Source organism: Onychostruthus taczanowskii, unplaced genomic scaffold (assembly GCF_017590055.1).
Source record: "Onychostruthus taczanowskii isolate IOZ18803 unplaced genomic scaffold, ASM1759005v1 scaffold107, whole genome shotgun sequence".
Lineage (NCBI taxonomy): Eukaryota > Metazoa > Chordata > Aves > Passeriformes > Passeridae > Onychostruthus > Onychostruthus taczanowskii.
In genome coordinates, this window is record NW_024497297.1 from 2101518 (window position 1) to 2115723 (window position 14206).

The 14206-nt window shown below is 64.6% G+C and overlaps 2 protein-coding genes across 2 annotated transcripts; one reads left to right on the forward strand and one right to left on the reverse strand.

Annotated features, from left to right (window-relative positions):
• Nucleotides 1–6: 6 nt before the first annotated feature.
• On the reverse strand, nucleotides 7–5162 carry RARG (retinoic acid receptor gamma). Its single transcript, XM_041417717.1, has 7 exons — nucleotides 5013–5162; nucleotides 4189–4330; nucleotides 3676–3830; nucleotides 2699–2875; nucleotides 2041–2245; nucleotides 1571–1729; nucleotides 7–923 (listed from the first exon to the last, which is right to left on the reverse strand). The coding sequence occupies exons 2-7, from the start codon at nucleotides 4298–4300 to the stop codon at nucleotides 748–750; spliced, it is 984 nt and encodes a 327-aa protein (XP_041273651.1). The 5' UTR covers nucleotides 4301–4330; nucleotides 5013–5162; the 3' UTR covers nucleotides 7–747.
• Nucleotides 5163–10926: 5764 nt separating this feature from the next.
• MFSD5 (major facilitator superfamily domain containing 5) lies at nucleotides 10927–14091 on the forward strand. Its single transcript, XM_041418095.1, has 3 exons — nucleotides 10927–10941; nucleotides 11497–12654; nucleotides 13990–14091. The coding sequence occupies exons 2-3, from the start codon at nucleotides 11521–11523 to the stop codon at nucleotides 14089–14091; spliced, it is 1236 nt and encodes a 411-aa protein (XP_041274029.1). The 5' UTR covers nucleotides 10927–10941; nucleotides 11497–11520.
• The last annotated feature ends 115 nt before the right edge of the window (nucleotides 14092–14206 follow it).

Consider the following 14206-nt stretch of genomic DNA (forward strand, 5'->3'; position numbering starts at 1 on the left):
AGGGGGGCAATTGTAGGGGGGGCCAGTAAGGCCAGACCCTACAACCCAGCCAGGCTGGGGGTAACAGAGATTTGGGAGGGTCTGGGGGGACCCCCAGGATTTTGGGGTCACCCTATGGCTTGAGCCCCCACCCCAAATTGGGGGGGGGGGTTGTGGGGGTCACCTTGTGTCCCCCATCTTTGGTCTCTGTAGTGTTTGGGGGGGGCGTCAGGGGAGGGCAATTTTGGGGGTTCCCTCTCTACCCCAACAGCATCAAAAAGCAAAACCCACAAGCAGCCCCCCCCCAATATAAACGGTGTCCCCCCCCAGATTTGGGGGGGGGGGTAGGATGTCCTGGGGGATAATGGGGGTGTCCCCCCCCCCAAATCCACCCTGTGTCCAATAAATAAACCGTGGGGGGGGGCACTGTGGGAGTGTCAGGCATTAATTTGGTGGGGAGGGGCTGGGCCCCTGAACTCTCCCCCCTCACAGCTCCCCCAGTACAAGGGGGGTGGCAGCAGGGTCTGAGGGGGCTTTGGCATGAAGCTGAGGTTTGGGGGGCGCCCCCAGACTCCCGCAGCTTAAGGCAATAGCTTTGCTCTATCAGTCTCTGCCCCGTTCCCCAAATTTGGAGGGGGGGGCACTTTGGGGAGCTCCCCCTCCCCAGAGCAAAATGGAGAAGGGGAAAGCAGCTTCCCTGGAAGGCAGCTCTGAGTGTCCCACCCCACTGGGGACGGGTTTTGGAGATCCCCCCCGAGCTGGGGGGGGCTATGGGGATGTGGGGGGGCCAGGGGGACTGTCCTGGGCGGCAGGAGGGTCTGGGGCTGGGGGGGGGCCATCCCGCCCCTCTTCGGTGAAGATTTCGGGGTTCTCCAGCATCTCCCGGATCAGGGGGGGCATCGGCCCCGGGATCTCCGTGCGCAGGGTGATGGCTCGTTCCGCCCCTGGGGAGCCAAAATATCAACACCCCTGAAGGCCTTGGGCCCCTCCTGAGAGATGGAACCCCCTTCCAAAAAATGAGCTTCAACACCCTCTCAAATTTCAACCCCCTCCAAAACCCTGAACCCCCAAAACCTTGGTCCCCTCCAAGACCTTGAACACCTCCAAAATGAGCTTCAATTGCTGCAAAGCCTGGACAAACCCCACAAGAGACTGAATCCCCCCGAGGCTTTGAATCCCACCCAAAAATGAACTTCAATGCCCTCCCAAACTTCAAAAGTCCCCAGCTTTCAAAACCCTGCAAAAGCTTCAATGCCTTCAAAACCTGGCACCTCCCCAGATACCCTGAACACCCCCAAAATGAGCTTCAAACCCCCCTCAAAACTTTGAAACAATCCCAGGACCTTCATCTGCGCCTCCCTGAGAGCTTCAAATGCTATGGTGCCAGGGGCAGGTTTGGGGGTGTCCTGAGGGGTTTTGGGGTCCGGGAGGGGTCCTGGGAAGGTCTGGGGGTTACCCCCTTTAGTGGTGACTTTGAACAGCGTTTGGGAAGGTCACTGGGAAGGCTAGGGGGTTTTGGGGGGGATCCCAAGGGGGTCCTGGCAGGGTTGCCGCAGTTTGGGGGTGCCCCGGGGCTCTGGGGGTTGCTCACCCTTGGTGCTGATGCCACGCAGGTCAGTGATTTTGAGCAGCATCCGGGGGAAACGCTGCGGCTGCCACGGGCGCCGGCGCCGGGCATAGACCCGGAGAGCCTCGAGCAGCGGCTCCTGCAGCCGCTCCACCCGCCGGGGCTGCTCCAGCTCCATCCGGTCTGGGGAGACAGAGACACCACCTGGATAGACATTGTCCCCATCTCCCCTGTCCCTGTGTCCCCACATGCCCATCTTCTGTCCTAGAGATCCCATTTCCCCCCAGTGTCCCCTCGTGTCCCCACCTCTGCAGTTGAGCAGCCACAACTCAGTCCCGTGTCCCCATGTCCCCCTGCCCGCCGCAGCCCTGACACACCCTCATGTCCCCACAATGTCCCCCATGTCCTCACCCTGACAGATGAGGCAGTGGCACTGAGCAGCCCTGACTGTGTCCCCTGTGCCCCCCATCCCCCGATGTCCCCCATGTCCCCACCCCCACAGATGAGGCAGATGGCACTGAGCAGCCCGGTCTCGGTGTCATCGAGCTGCAGCGGCAGCAGCTGCCCCGCGAAGGCAAACACGAGGTCGGTGAGGGGCCCGAATCCCGCGTTGTGCATCTGGGTCCGGGTCAGCGTCAGCCCGTCCGAGAACGTCATCGTGTCCTGCTCCGGCGTGTAGCGGGTGCAGATCCGCAGCATCTGCAGGGCAGGGACCCCAAAATCACCAAGGGGCCCGAAAATACCTCCAGGGACACCAAAAATCCACCCAGGGTCAGCCCATCCCGTCACTGTGTCCTGCTCTGGAATGAAGCAGGTGCAGATCCACAGCATCTGCAGAGCAGAGACCCCAAAATCCACCCAGGATCTGCCCATCCTGGAGCATTGTCGTGTCCTGTTCTGGCTCTGCCACAGGACAGACACAGCACCAGGGGACAGGGACACCTCAAAACAGCCCAAGATCACCAAAAGCACCTAAGGCACCCCAAAGTTTCCCACAAAGGGATCCCCAAACCCACCCAGCTCCTCTCCAGGACATCGGTCTGTGGGGCGGCAAGCTCAGGACCATTGTGGGCCAGCCCAAGCTCCTTCAAGGAGCCCCCCAACCCAGGTGAGGAGCCCCCAAACATCCTGAGGAGCCCCCCAAACCCTCACCAGGATGTCGAGGCAGGCAGCCTTGAGCAGAGTGATCTGGTCAGCCATGCTGAGCCCTGTGAAGCCCGGGAGCCGCTTGGCGAACTCCACGATCTTGATGATGCACTTGGTGGCCAATTCGCTGAACTTGTCCCACAGCCCCAGGTCCAGCTGCACCCGGTGGTCAGCGCTCGAGTTCTGGGGGCATGGGGGGGGCCACGGCTGTTAGGGGATTGTTCAGGAACCCCTGCGACCCCCTGGAACCTCTGGGACCCCAACCCCAGCACCCTGAACTTGTCTCACAGCCCCAGGTGCAGCTGCACCCAGTGGTCAGCGCTCAGGTTTTGGGAGGATGGGCTCAGTTATGGGGGTTCAGGGTGGATTGGGACTCCCTGGGACCCCCTGAGACCCCAGCCTCAGTAACCCACAGGTCCAGCTGCACCATGTGGTCAGTGCCCAATTTATGAAGGACACAGGCTCAGTTATGGGGGTTCAGGACCTGCTGGGGTCCCCTGGAAGCTGCTGGCACTCAGTGACCCCCAGCCCCTGAACCCAACCCCAGCCCCAGGTCCAGCTGCCCCCCGTACTCAGCAGTTGAGTTTTCAGGGGTCAGGGCATGCAGAGACCCCACTCTGAGCTCCAGCATTAGGGTCCCTCCAATAAGTAGCCCCCCAAACACCACCCACGACCCCCAGTGCTCTGTCCCAGTGACCCCTCCCCCTGAACTTGTCTCCCCGCCCCCCCCAGTGCTCAGTGCTTATGTTTTGGAGTGGTCAGGAGGGAACAAGGACCCAGCTGTAGATGTGAGGACTGGGGTTAGGGTCAGCCCCAAAGGGACCCCCAAAACCCCCTGGTGCCCCACTCCCCCTGAACATGTCCCCAGCTCCACCTGCCCCCAGTGCTCATGTTTGGGGGAATCAGGAGGGAGCAGCGACCCTGCCCCAGATCCGAGGGCTGGGGCCCCCCCTTGGTGCCCCCAGACCCCCAAGCCTGCTCACCGTGGTGTACTTGCCCAGCTGGCCCAGAGAGGGGAAGGTCTCCTGGTGGGCTCTGCTGACCCTCCGCACCAGCTCGGCCAGCTCGGGGCTCAGCTCATCCCCCCCCAGATCCTCCTTCACCTCCTTCTTCCTCTTGTTCCGGTCGTTCCGCACGGCTGGGGGGGTGGGATTTGGGCGTTGGGGGCATTGGTGTGCCCCCTCAGATCCCTCCCGGGTGGGGTTTCCTCCCCTCTCCCCCAAAAATCTCCCCATGGGACAGGAACATCCCCACCATGAGCAGCCCCAGGACCATGGGACCCCTCAGCAAAGCTTTTGGTGGGGGGGCTCAATTTTAGGCAACTCCCCTGCAGGACCAAGGGGGGAAAGCCTCACACCCAGCAGTCCCTTCCACAGCCCCAGATCCCTCCCAAGAGCAGGAACATCCCCAGGCCCACGGGACACCACCAGGGCCCCTCAGCGATGTTTGGGGGGGGTCCCCAACTTCGGGGGACCCCGGCCCAGACCCCCTCGCACCTTCCTTGGACATTCCGACCTGGAAGCACTTCTGGAGGCGGCAGAACTGGCAGCGGTTGCGGGTGACCTTGTCGATCTGGCAGTTGCGCTCCCGGTGACACGTGTACACCATGTTCTTCTGGATGCTCCTCCGGAAAAACCCCTGCAGTGGGAAAACGGGGGTCAGGGGGGCACCCCTAAACTGGGGGCACCAGTATCACATCCCCAGGGATCCCAGTAAGGCTCCCCAGTGCTTGGAGTGGAGCTCCTCAGTGGCTCCCCAGTATCCCAGGGTGGGGCACAGGGCTTGGGGGGCTCCCAATGGGGTACCCACTGGCCTGGGAAGGGGTCCCCATCCCCCAGGTGTGGTCCCACTCACCCCACAGGGTCCGTGATGTCCCCAGGTGCCCCCATTACAGCTCCCCAGTGCTTGGGGGATTCCCACTCCCCCAAGGGGTCACCCTATCTCGAGTGGATCCCCACTGCCTGCGGAGGGCCCCTTTTCTTGGGGCAGGCCCACAGTGTCCCCAGGACCTCCCTCCTCCAAGTGCTGGGTCCCCACTTCCCCCCACTCCCATCACAGCGTCCCCACTGCCCACCCCCCCAGGTTTTCCACTGTCTCAGGGGTCCCCCTGCCCCGAGAGGTCCCCAGTGCCCCCCCCCGGGGTTTCCACTGTCTCAGGGGTCCCCCTGCCCCGAGAGGTCCCCAGTGCCCCCCCCCGGGGTTTCCACTGTCTCAGGGGTCCCCCTGCCCCGAGAGGTCCCCAGTGCCCCCCCCCGGGGTTTCCACTGTCTCAGGGGTCCCCCTGCCCCGGGAGGTCCCCAGTGCCCCCGGCCCCCCGCACCTTGCAGCCCTCGCAGGAGCTCACTCCGTAGTGGTACCCAGAGCTGCGGTCGCTGCACACGAAGCAAGGCTTGTGCACGCGGGGGGGGGGCGGTGGCGAGGGGGGGCCCGTGTCCCCCAAAACCCGCCCAGGGGAGGGCTCCAGGGCTGGGGGGGCAAAAGGTGGGGGGAGTTAAACAGCCCCTCTCGACCGCTCTCCAAAGGGAACCCAGCCCACAATGGGGGGTGGGGGAAACCGAAGCACGGGGGCGTGTGATTTTGGGGGTCTCACTGTCACCTCCACGGCCCTAAAACCTGGGCTGCAAAACCCCAAAATCGGGGTCTGGAATCCGGAGTTTCCACCATGGTCAGTGTGCATCCTCTCCCCCCGATCCCCAGCACCTGGTGTGGGGATGTACCCAGCTTCTCCAACCCCAAAATCCAGGGGAAGGAGGGTCCCCAAGCCCCCTCAAATCCCCCCCGCGCAGTGCCGGGGGTGACACAGGGGGGAGGGAGGAGCCCCCGGCGCGCAGCCCGGGCGGCAGTGGGGGAGGGGCGGCTGGTTTCAGATTTTTTTTTTTTTTTGGGTAGGTTTTGTGTGTTTTGCTAAAAAAAACCCCAAAATTGCTGAAATTGAGGAAATTCCGGCCTCGAGCAGCGCTTGTAACCGCGGGGGAGAGGGGGAGCGAGGGGGACCCCGCCCAGCGCGTGCCACGGGCACCCCAAAATAACCCGGGGGGGGAGGACCCCACCCTAAAAACGGGGCCGAAATTGGGGACCACACTCCGCCCCCCACCCGTGCGCACCCCAGGTTTGGGGAGGGCTGGCTGTGACCCCCCCCCATCAATACTCGGGATGCCACGCAGAGGGTTGAGGCGGGGAGGGGGTTTCATTTGGGGGGTGCAGGTACATTTGGTGCACCCCACCGTGCGTGTTCTCTCTTAAAGTTTGATTTTTGAAGGGGGAGGAACCCAAATTAAAGCATCCTCTCCCCATAAAAAACAGCACCCCAAAAACATCCGCGGGGCCACAACTCTGTGGGGCCCCCGATTTTTTGGGGTCTCCCCGCTCCAAGGGGCGGCCTCCCATCAGGCCTTAAATTGAGGGGGGCGGGGGGAAGTTCCTCCACCCAGGGTGGAATTTGGGGGGGCACGGGGGTTCCCCCCAAAACCCGGGGGGTGACGCCCCCCCCGCCCTGCTGAGAAGGGCCCCCTCCCCCCCGCCCCCGCGCCAAGTGGGGTTCGGGCGGTTTTGGGGCAGCCCCGCAGGGGTTAAAGTGCCACATTGGCAGCGCGGGGGGGACGCGGGGGGACGCGGGCGCGGCCACGACTGGAACCAGTTAGGCCGAGGAACTGGGAGGGGGGAGGACACAGGAGGAGGCAACGCACCACTGGCAGAGGTGGAAGGGGGGGGATTTAGGGGCTTTTTAGGGGATTCTCCCCTCCCACCCTGTTTGCGCCCAGATTGACACGCGGAGGGCTCCTGTGGGACCCCCAGGACCCCCCTCATGGGCACTCCCAAAACCGGGTGCCTTTTTCTACCCTCACAAAGAGGTCTGTGACCCCCCCCAAAATAACAAGGTTCGGGGTCCCTGAGCCCCTCCAAAGCAGGGTCCGGGGCCCCCGACTCCCCCAAGAGCGGTTCTGTGTGGTCCATGTCCCCGTGCCCCCCCAATACCGGGTCTCTATTGCTGCCCCCCAAAGGGCTCCGGGACACCGCGACCACCCCAAAAACAGGCTCCAGGTCCCTGGAGCCCCCAAAGCGGCTCCCCCAGCGCGGCCCCCACGTCCCTGTGCAAAACGGGCCTGGGACCCTGCCCCCCCACAACCCGGGACCCTCCTGGGGAGAATTTGGGGATGTGCCCCCCCCCCCCACGCACTCGCCCCCCACCGCGCACACGCCCCCGGCCACCCCCTCGCGTCATTCCCGCACACGCCCAGGCCGCTCTGGCACCCACGCGCGTCACTGCCGCCACCCCCCGCGTCACCCCCGGGTCACCCTCGCCCCCTCCCACGCGCGTTCACACCCCCGGGCGCGCTCTCCACCCCAGCTCCCGGCGCACCCACGCACCCACTCGCGGACACGGGGCCGCCCCCGCACCGCCCCGCCGGCTCACGCAGCCTGGCACCCGCTCTCACACTCGCTGGCACACTCGGGTTCACTCTCGGAGACCCCACCCCACGGCCCCGACCCCCCCCACGCTCCCCACACCCACTCGCAGCCGCCCCCGCGGGGGCACAACCGGCGCACGCTCGCCTCCTGTGCACACGCACTCGCTCGTTTGGGCACCCGAGGGTCTCCCGGGCACCCCTCGCACCCACTCTCGACACGAACACCCCCCACGCACCCACCCGCACTCGCTCTCACACCCATTTGCACGCTCAGTTCACACCTGGCCGCGCTTCCCCGCCCCCCTCAGCCCCACACCCACTCGCGAACGCTCCCACCCCTCGGGCGCTCCCGATCCCCCTCAGCCCCCTCGCCCCCGCAGGGATTAGGGCGGGGGCTGGATGGGGGCGGGGCTTCGGTGGGAGGAGCTGAACTGAGAGGGGAAACAGGGCGGGGCCTGGAGGGGCGGGGTAGTTTGGAATGTGAGGGCTGAAATGTGGGAGGGGCTTAAATGGGCGGGGCTAAATTGGGCGCAGGGCCTGGGCTAAGAGGGCGGGGCTCGGAAGGGGCGGGGCCTTGAGTGGCTTGACTGAATAGGAACGAGGCGTGGCCTCGGGGATGGGCGGGGCGGAGTTGATTTGAATGGGGCGTGGTCTGAGTGAGGGGCGGAGCTCGTGGGCGGGGCTGGATGGGGAATGGGCGGGGATTGGAGCAGAGGGTGCGGCCTGGGGCACGCCGTGTCGTGTACACACGTGTCACATGTGTCACACGGTATCAGACGTGTTTGTCCCCTCCGTGTGTCCTCCCTCCCTGGGGGGTACCCAGGCCACGTCCCCTGTCTCCCCCAACGCCTCCCAGTCCTCCCCGTCCCCGCGTTACGCCCTCCCCAGTCCCTCCCAATTCCACCCCGTGCACTCCCAGTCCTCATGTCACCACCCGTCTCCCCAGTCCTCCCAGTCCTCCCAGTTCTTCCAGTCCTTTCCAGTTCCCCTGTCACTACTCCAGCCCTTCACAGTCCCTCCCAGTCCCCTTGTCACCCTCCCAATCCCTCCCAGTCCTGCCAGTTCTGCCAGTCCCCCACATCATTTTCCCAGTCCTTCCCAGTCCCTTCCAATCCCCTTGTCACTCCCCCGTGTGCCCACTGTGCACAGGTGTGTGTCAGCATGCCCAGGTGTGTTTGAGCATACCCAGGTGTGCACAGGTGTGAGCGAGTGTGCGCAGCCGTGTCTGGGTGTGCCTGGGCACCTCCGGGTGTGCGAGGGCTGTGCCAGCACCGCCTGCCCAACTGCATTTCTGCATGAGTAACACACCTGCACTCGGGATCACTGCACAGGTGACATACCTGTACACAGGATCACTGCACAGGTGACACACCTGCACTCGGGATCACTGCACAGGTGACATACCTGTACACAGGATCACTGCACAGGTGACACACCTGTACACAGGATCACTGCACAGGTGACACACCTGCACTCGGGATCACTGCACAGGTGACATACCTGCACACAGGATCACTGCACAGGTGACACACCTGTACACAGGATCACTGCACAGGTGATCCTGTGTACAGGTGTCACCTGTGCACTCGGGATCACTGCACAGGTGACACGCCTGCACACAGGATCGCTGCACGTGTCCCACACCTGCACATGGGATCACAGCACAACGCACACACCTGTACATAGGATGGTCACGTGTCACTGCGTGTGTCACACGCCTGCACATGGGATCACAGCACAACGCACACACCTGTACATAGGATGGTCACGTGTCACTGCGTGTGTCACACGCCTGCACATGGGATCACAGCACAACGCACACACCTGTACATAGGATGGTCACGTGTCACTGCGTGTGTCACACGCCTGCACATGGGATCACAGCACAACGCACACACCTGTACATGGGATGGTCACGTGTCACTGCGTGTGTCACACACCTGCACATGGGATCACTGCACATGTCACACACCTGTACACGGAATCACTGCACAGATCACACACCTGTACATGGGATAGTTATATGTTACTGTGTGTGTCATACACCTGTACACGGGATCACTGCACAGGTCACACACCTGCACATGGGATCACTGCACGTGTCACACACCTGTACACGGGACCATTGCACAGGTGACACACCTTCACACAGGATGGTCGTGTGTCACTGTGCATGTCACACGCCTGCACACGGGATCACTGCACGTGTCACACACCTGTACACAGGACCATTGCACGGGTGACACACCTTCACACAGGATGGTCGCGTGTCACACGCCTGCACATGGGATGGTCACATCTCACTGCATGTGTCACACACCTGTACACAGGACCATTGCACGGGTGACACACCTTCACACAGGATGGTCGCGTGTCACACGCCTGCACACAGGATGGTCACATCTCACTGCATGTGTCACACACCTTTGCCCAGCCTCCAGCGTGCAGACGCATGTCTGGGCATGGGGACACATGTGCGGGGTGTGTCCCTGCACGTCACATGCATGCACGCACGCGTCCCCATGCCCGGACACACATGTAACCCCCCCCAGCCGCACCTCTCCCTCCGTTCCGGGAAAGGGGAGGGAGGGGCAGGAATGGGCTCATGGAAAAAGTTTTGGGTGGAAATTCCTCTCCCCGCCCCTCCCCCACGGCGGCTCAATGGCCCCTTTGTGCGGCCCCGGCCCTGCCCCCGCCACGCTGGGACCCCCCCCACCGTGTGTCTGGCCCAATCCCCCTGTCCCCCGTTTGTCCCCCCATGTCTCCCCACAGCCCCCACGGCTCCACAATTCCCTGTGAGCCCCCATCGTGTCCCCACCACGTCCCCCCGTGTCCCGCATGTCCCTAACCTGTGTCCCCCCCAGCAGCCTCCCCCCGCAATCCCGCTGCCCCCCAAGTCCCCGTAACCCTGGGTCCACCCAACCATGTCGCCCTATGTCTTTCGTGTCCCCTGTGACCTCCATAAACCCATGTCCCCAATGTTCTGCGTGTCTCCCCATGGCCCCCGTGTCCCTCATGCTGCCCCATGTCCCATAACCCCTTCCTCCCCCCAATCGTGTCCCCCCGGTGTCCCCTGTCCCCCACGTCCCCTGTGCCCTACCCTGTCTCCATAATCCTGTGTCCCATGTCCCCTGTACACCCCTATGTCCCCTGTGTCCCCCCCAGCTGTGTTCCCCATGTCCCCAGCATCCCCCGTGTCACCGTGCCCCGCCATGTCCCTGGGCCCCCGCATCCCCCCCAAGCTCATGTTCCCTGTCCCCAGTTTCCTCCAGGACCCCGGTGCCCCCCCGTGTCCCCCCCCCCGGCCCCGCCTGAGCGTCAAGTGAGGGGGGCCCGGCCCCCCCCGCGCCGCAGCACGGAGCCCCGGCGGTGAGTGAGGGGCGGGCAGGGCAGCCCCCGCTAACGGGACACGGAAAGGGGGCACCGGGGGCACCGGGGGTACCGGGGGGTGGGTCACCGGGGGCTTTGCTCGGGGGTTTGCTCCAGGCTCCCGGCAGGAGCTCTCTGAGGGCGGGGGTCCCCACACCTCCCGTGCGTGGCGGGGGCTGTTCTTCGGGCTGGGGATGCCGCAAACCCCCCGCGGGGGGTGCTCTGGGGAGCGCTGGGGGTCTCCACAATGCCCCGTGCGTTGTGTGGGGGTCCCTTGGGAGGGTCTCCACCAGTCCCCGCGGTCTCTGGGGGTCTCTGGGGGTCTCTGTGGACGCCTCTGGGGAGCCTGGGGGGCCGTGGGCTCCCTGTGTCACGTGACACGGGCCAACATGGCGGCGCCCATGGGACCGGAAGCGGAAGTGGCTTCGCAGAGGCACCGCGGGGCAGCTGCGACGGCGCCGGGGTCCGGGGGTATGGGGGGGCCCTGAGGGATCCGGGGGTTACCGGAAGGGGTGCAGGGGCTTCGGAGGGTCTGAGAGGTGTCTGGGGAGGTCCTGCGGGGCAACTCTGGGGTCGCGGGGGGGCTATGGGAGTGGAGGGGGCGCTGTGTGGGGCTGTAGGGGGTGTATGGGGGGCTTCAGGAGGATTTGGGGTGCGAGGGTCCCATGGGAGGGGGTGTGGGGGTTCTGTGAGGATCTTATGGGGAGTCTATGGAGGTCCTATGTGGAGCGTGTGGGGGCGGCCTGTTGGGGGGTCCTCTGGGGGTCTGTGGGGGGTTGTGGGGAACTCCGGTGGGGGTTTGGGGTCTATGGGGGCTCTGTGGGGTCTGGGTGGGCTTGGAGGGGTGGTGCGGCCTGTGGAGGAGCTGTGGGAGACTGTGTGGTGTACCAGTGATGCTGTGGGTCCCTATGGGGTGGGGTGTCCCTATAGAACCCATGGGCTGTCTGGGGAATTTGGGGCTCCTGGGTGGTCTCTCTGGACTCTCCCAGCTCCTCGTAGTGCTGATCTCCCTCTTTCCTTCCCCAGGCTCTCCTGAGCCCCCTCCCCACCATGTTCCTGCTGCCCTGCTCTGCCCTCGCCCTCCTCCTCCTCACCTGCCTGGCTCTGGAGCCGCCCCCGCGCCGCCCCCCGCCCTCCAACCCCGCGTTCCGCGGCTTCCAGCGGCAGTTCCTGCTGGGATACCTGCCGGCGCTGGCTGCCGACTGGCTGCAGGGCCCGCTGCTCTTCCAGCTGCTGCACGGCCGGGGCTTCCTGCGCAGCCAGATCGCCGCCCTCTACTCCTGCGGCTTCGCCTCCAACGTCGCCTTCGGCCTCGTCTCCGGGGTTTTTGTGGATCGGCTGGGCCGCAAGAAGTCCTGCGTGCTGTCCTCGGGGCTGTGCTCCGTGTCCTGCCTGCTGCAGCTCTCCCAGGATTTCTTGGCGCTGGCAGCTGCCCGGGTGCTGGCGGGGCTCGGCACCTCCCTGCTCTTCTCCGCCTTCGAGTCCTGGTACGTGCACGAGCACCTGGAGCGCCACGACTTCCCGGCCGAGTGGATTCCCGACACCTTCTCCCGCGTGGCGCTCTGGAACGGCGGCCTGGCCGTGGCGGCGGGGCTGCTGGCCGAGCTGCTGGCCGAGGGGCTGGCGCTGGGCCCCGTGGCCCCGTTCCTGGCGGCGCTGCCCTTCCTGGCTCTCTCGGGGATCTTCGCCGGGAAAAACTGGGATGAGAACTACGGGAAGAGCCGGCCCTGCGGGAAGGCCTGCGGGGAAGGCCTGCGGGGCCTCGTATCCGAGCCGCGGGCGCTGCTCCTGGGGCTGGTGCAGGCCCTGGTGGAGAGCATCCTGCTCATCTTTGCCTTCCTTTGGACGCCCGTCCTGGAGCCGCACGGGATCCCGCTGGGAATCGCCTTCTCGGGCTTCACGGCCGCCGGCGCCGCGGGCTCGGCGCTGTTCCGGCGCGGCGTCACCGGGAGGCTCCGGCTGCAGCCGCTGCGGCTCCTGCCCGGCTCCGTCCTGCTGCTGGCGCTGGCCCTTCTGCTCCTGGCCCTGCCGCTGGACGCCCCCGGCGACTTCCTCGCCGTGCTGCTGCTGCAGCTCTCCTGCGGGATCTACTTCCCGGCCATGGCGTTCCTGCGGCGCCGGCTGGAGCGCGGCGGGGACCCGGCGGGGGCGGCGCGGTGGCTGCGGTGTAATGGGGACAGCAGGGTGTGACAGGGACAGCTTGATGGGGACACTGGGGTGTGATAGGAATGGGGACACTGGGGTGTGACAGGGACAGCAGGACAGGTGTGACAGGGACACAGAGATGTGACAAGGAAAGGGAGACACTGGGATGTCACAGTGACAGGAGCACCAGCTCTATGGGGGCACCAGGGACACAGGGACAGCTTGATGGAGCACTGGGATTTGACAGGGACAAGGACAGTAACACCTGGCTGGGACAGGAACACTGGGACAGCTCAACAGGGACACCAGAGTGTGACAGGGTCAGGGACACAGGAAGAGCCCATGGAGTCACCAGGCAGTGATGGGGTCACAGTGTGACCCCTGTGCTGAGCTGTGAGTGACAGAAACAGACACCCATGGGGACACTGAGCACTGAGGGGCCACAGTGCCACCCACGATGGACTGTGGGTGACAATGACACCCCTTGAGGACACTGAACTGCAGTGGGTCACAGTGCCACCCCACGATGGACTGTGGGTGACAGTGACACTGGGACACCCGATCGATCATGACAAGGAACTGTGACAGTCACAGTGTCACCCCGTGGCTGAGCTGTGGGTAACAGTGACGCTGGGACACCCCACTGGTGATACTAAGCTGCAACAGGTCACAGTGTCACCTCCATGATGAAATATAGGTGACAGTGACACTGGGACACGCCGATGGTGACACAGAGCTCTGCTGGTGACCCGTTACCAGTGCCACCCCCACAAGAAGCTTGGGTGGCAACATGGGGACAGCCTGAGGTGACACTGAGCTGGACAGATCACGGTGTCACCCCCATGGGGGTGATGGGGACACCAGTACACCTCGGGGGCTGTGACAGGTCACAGTGCCACCTCCCCCACGGCACAGCAGAGGGGACATGGGGACACCAGGCCAGGTGTGCCCTGTGACCGACCCCGTGTGGTGTCATGGGGGTGGGGGGGTGTATTAATTACTTAATGAATTTCTAATAAACCCACCCAGTAGAGGTGTTTGTGAAGTCCTCCTCCTCTTCCTGCCCCCCAAACCTGGGTCTGGGGGACCCTGAAACCCCTCCAGAGCGGCCCCAGTGCAAACCAGTGACTCCCAGTCCAGCCATGTCTCCAGTGCAAGCTTTGCGCTGGTTTGACCCCAAGCTGAGCCCCCTCAGTGCCCCCAATATCCTCCAGTTCCCCCAGTCCTCCCAGTAACCCCCCCATTCCCGCAATTTTCCCAGTTCCCAGCTGTGTTCCTACTTCCCTCCGTTCCCCACAGTCCCCCCTTGCGCCTCTCGCCCCATCCCCGCAGCGTCACGTGACCTTGACGCGCACTCCTCGCTTTCCCCGCTAGGCTCCGCCTTCCGCCAGCTTCGTCTTCCGATTGGCTGAGGGAGCCGTCAGTCGTGGCGCAGCGGGTGGCGATTGGTCCGTGGAGCTCAATGGGCGGGCATAGGGAGGTGGAAGCGAGCGGCGCCCGGATGTGAGCGCGGCCCATGGAGGGGGCGGGACCCCCGGTAAGGGGCGCTGGGGGCCGGGGGGAGATTGGGGGGGTCCTGAGGAGCTTTGGG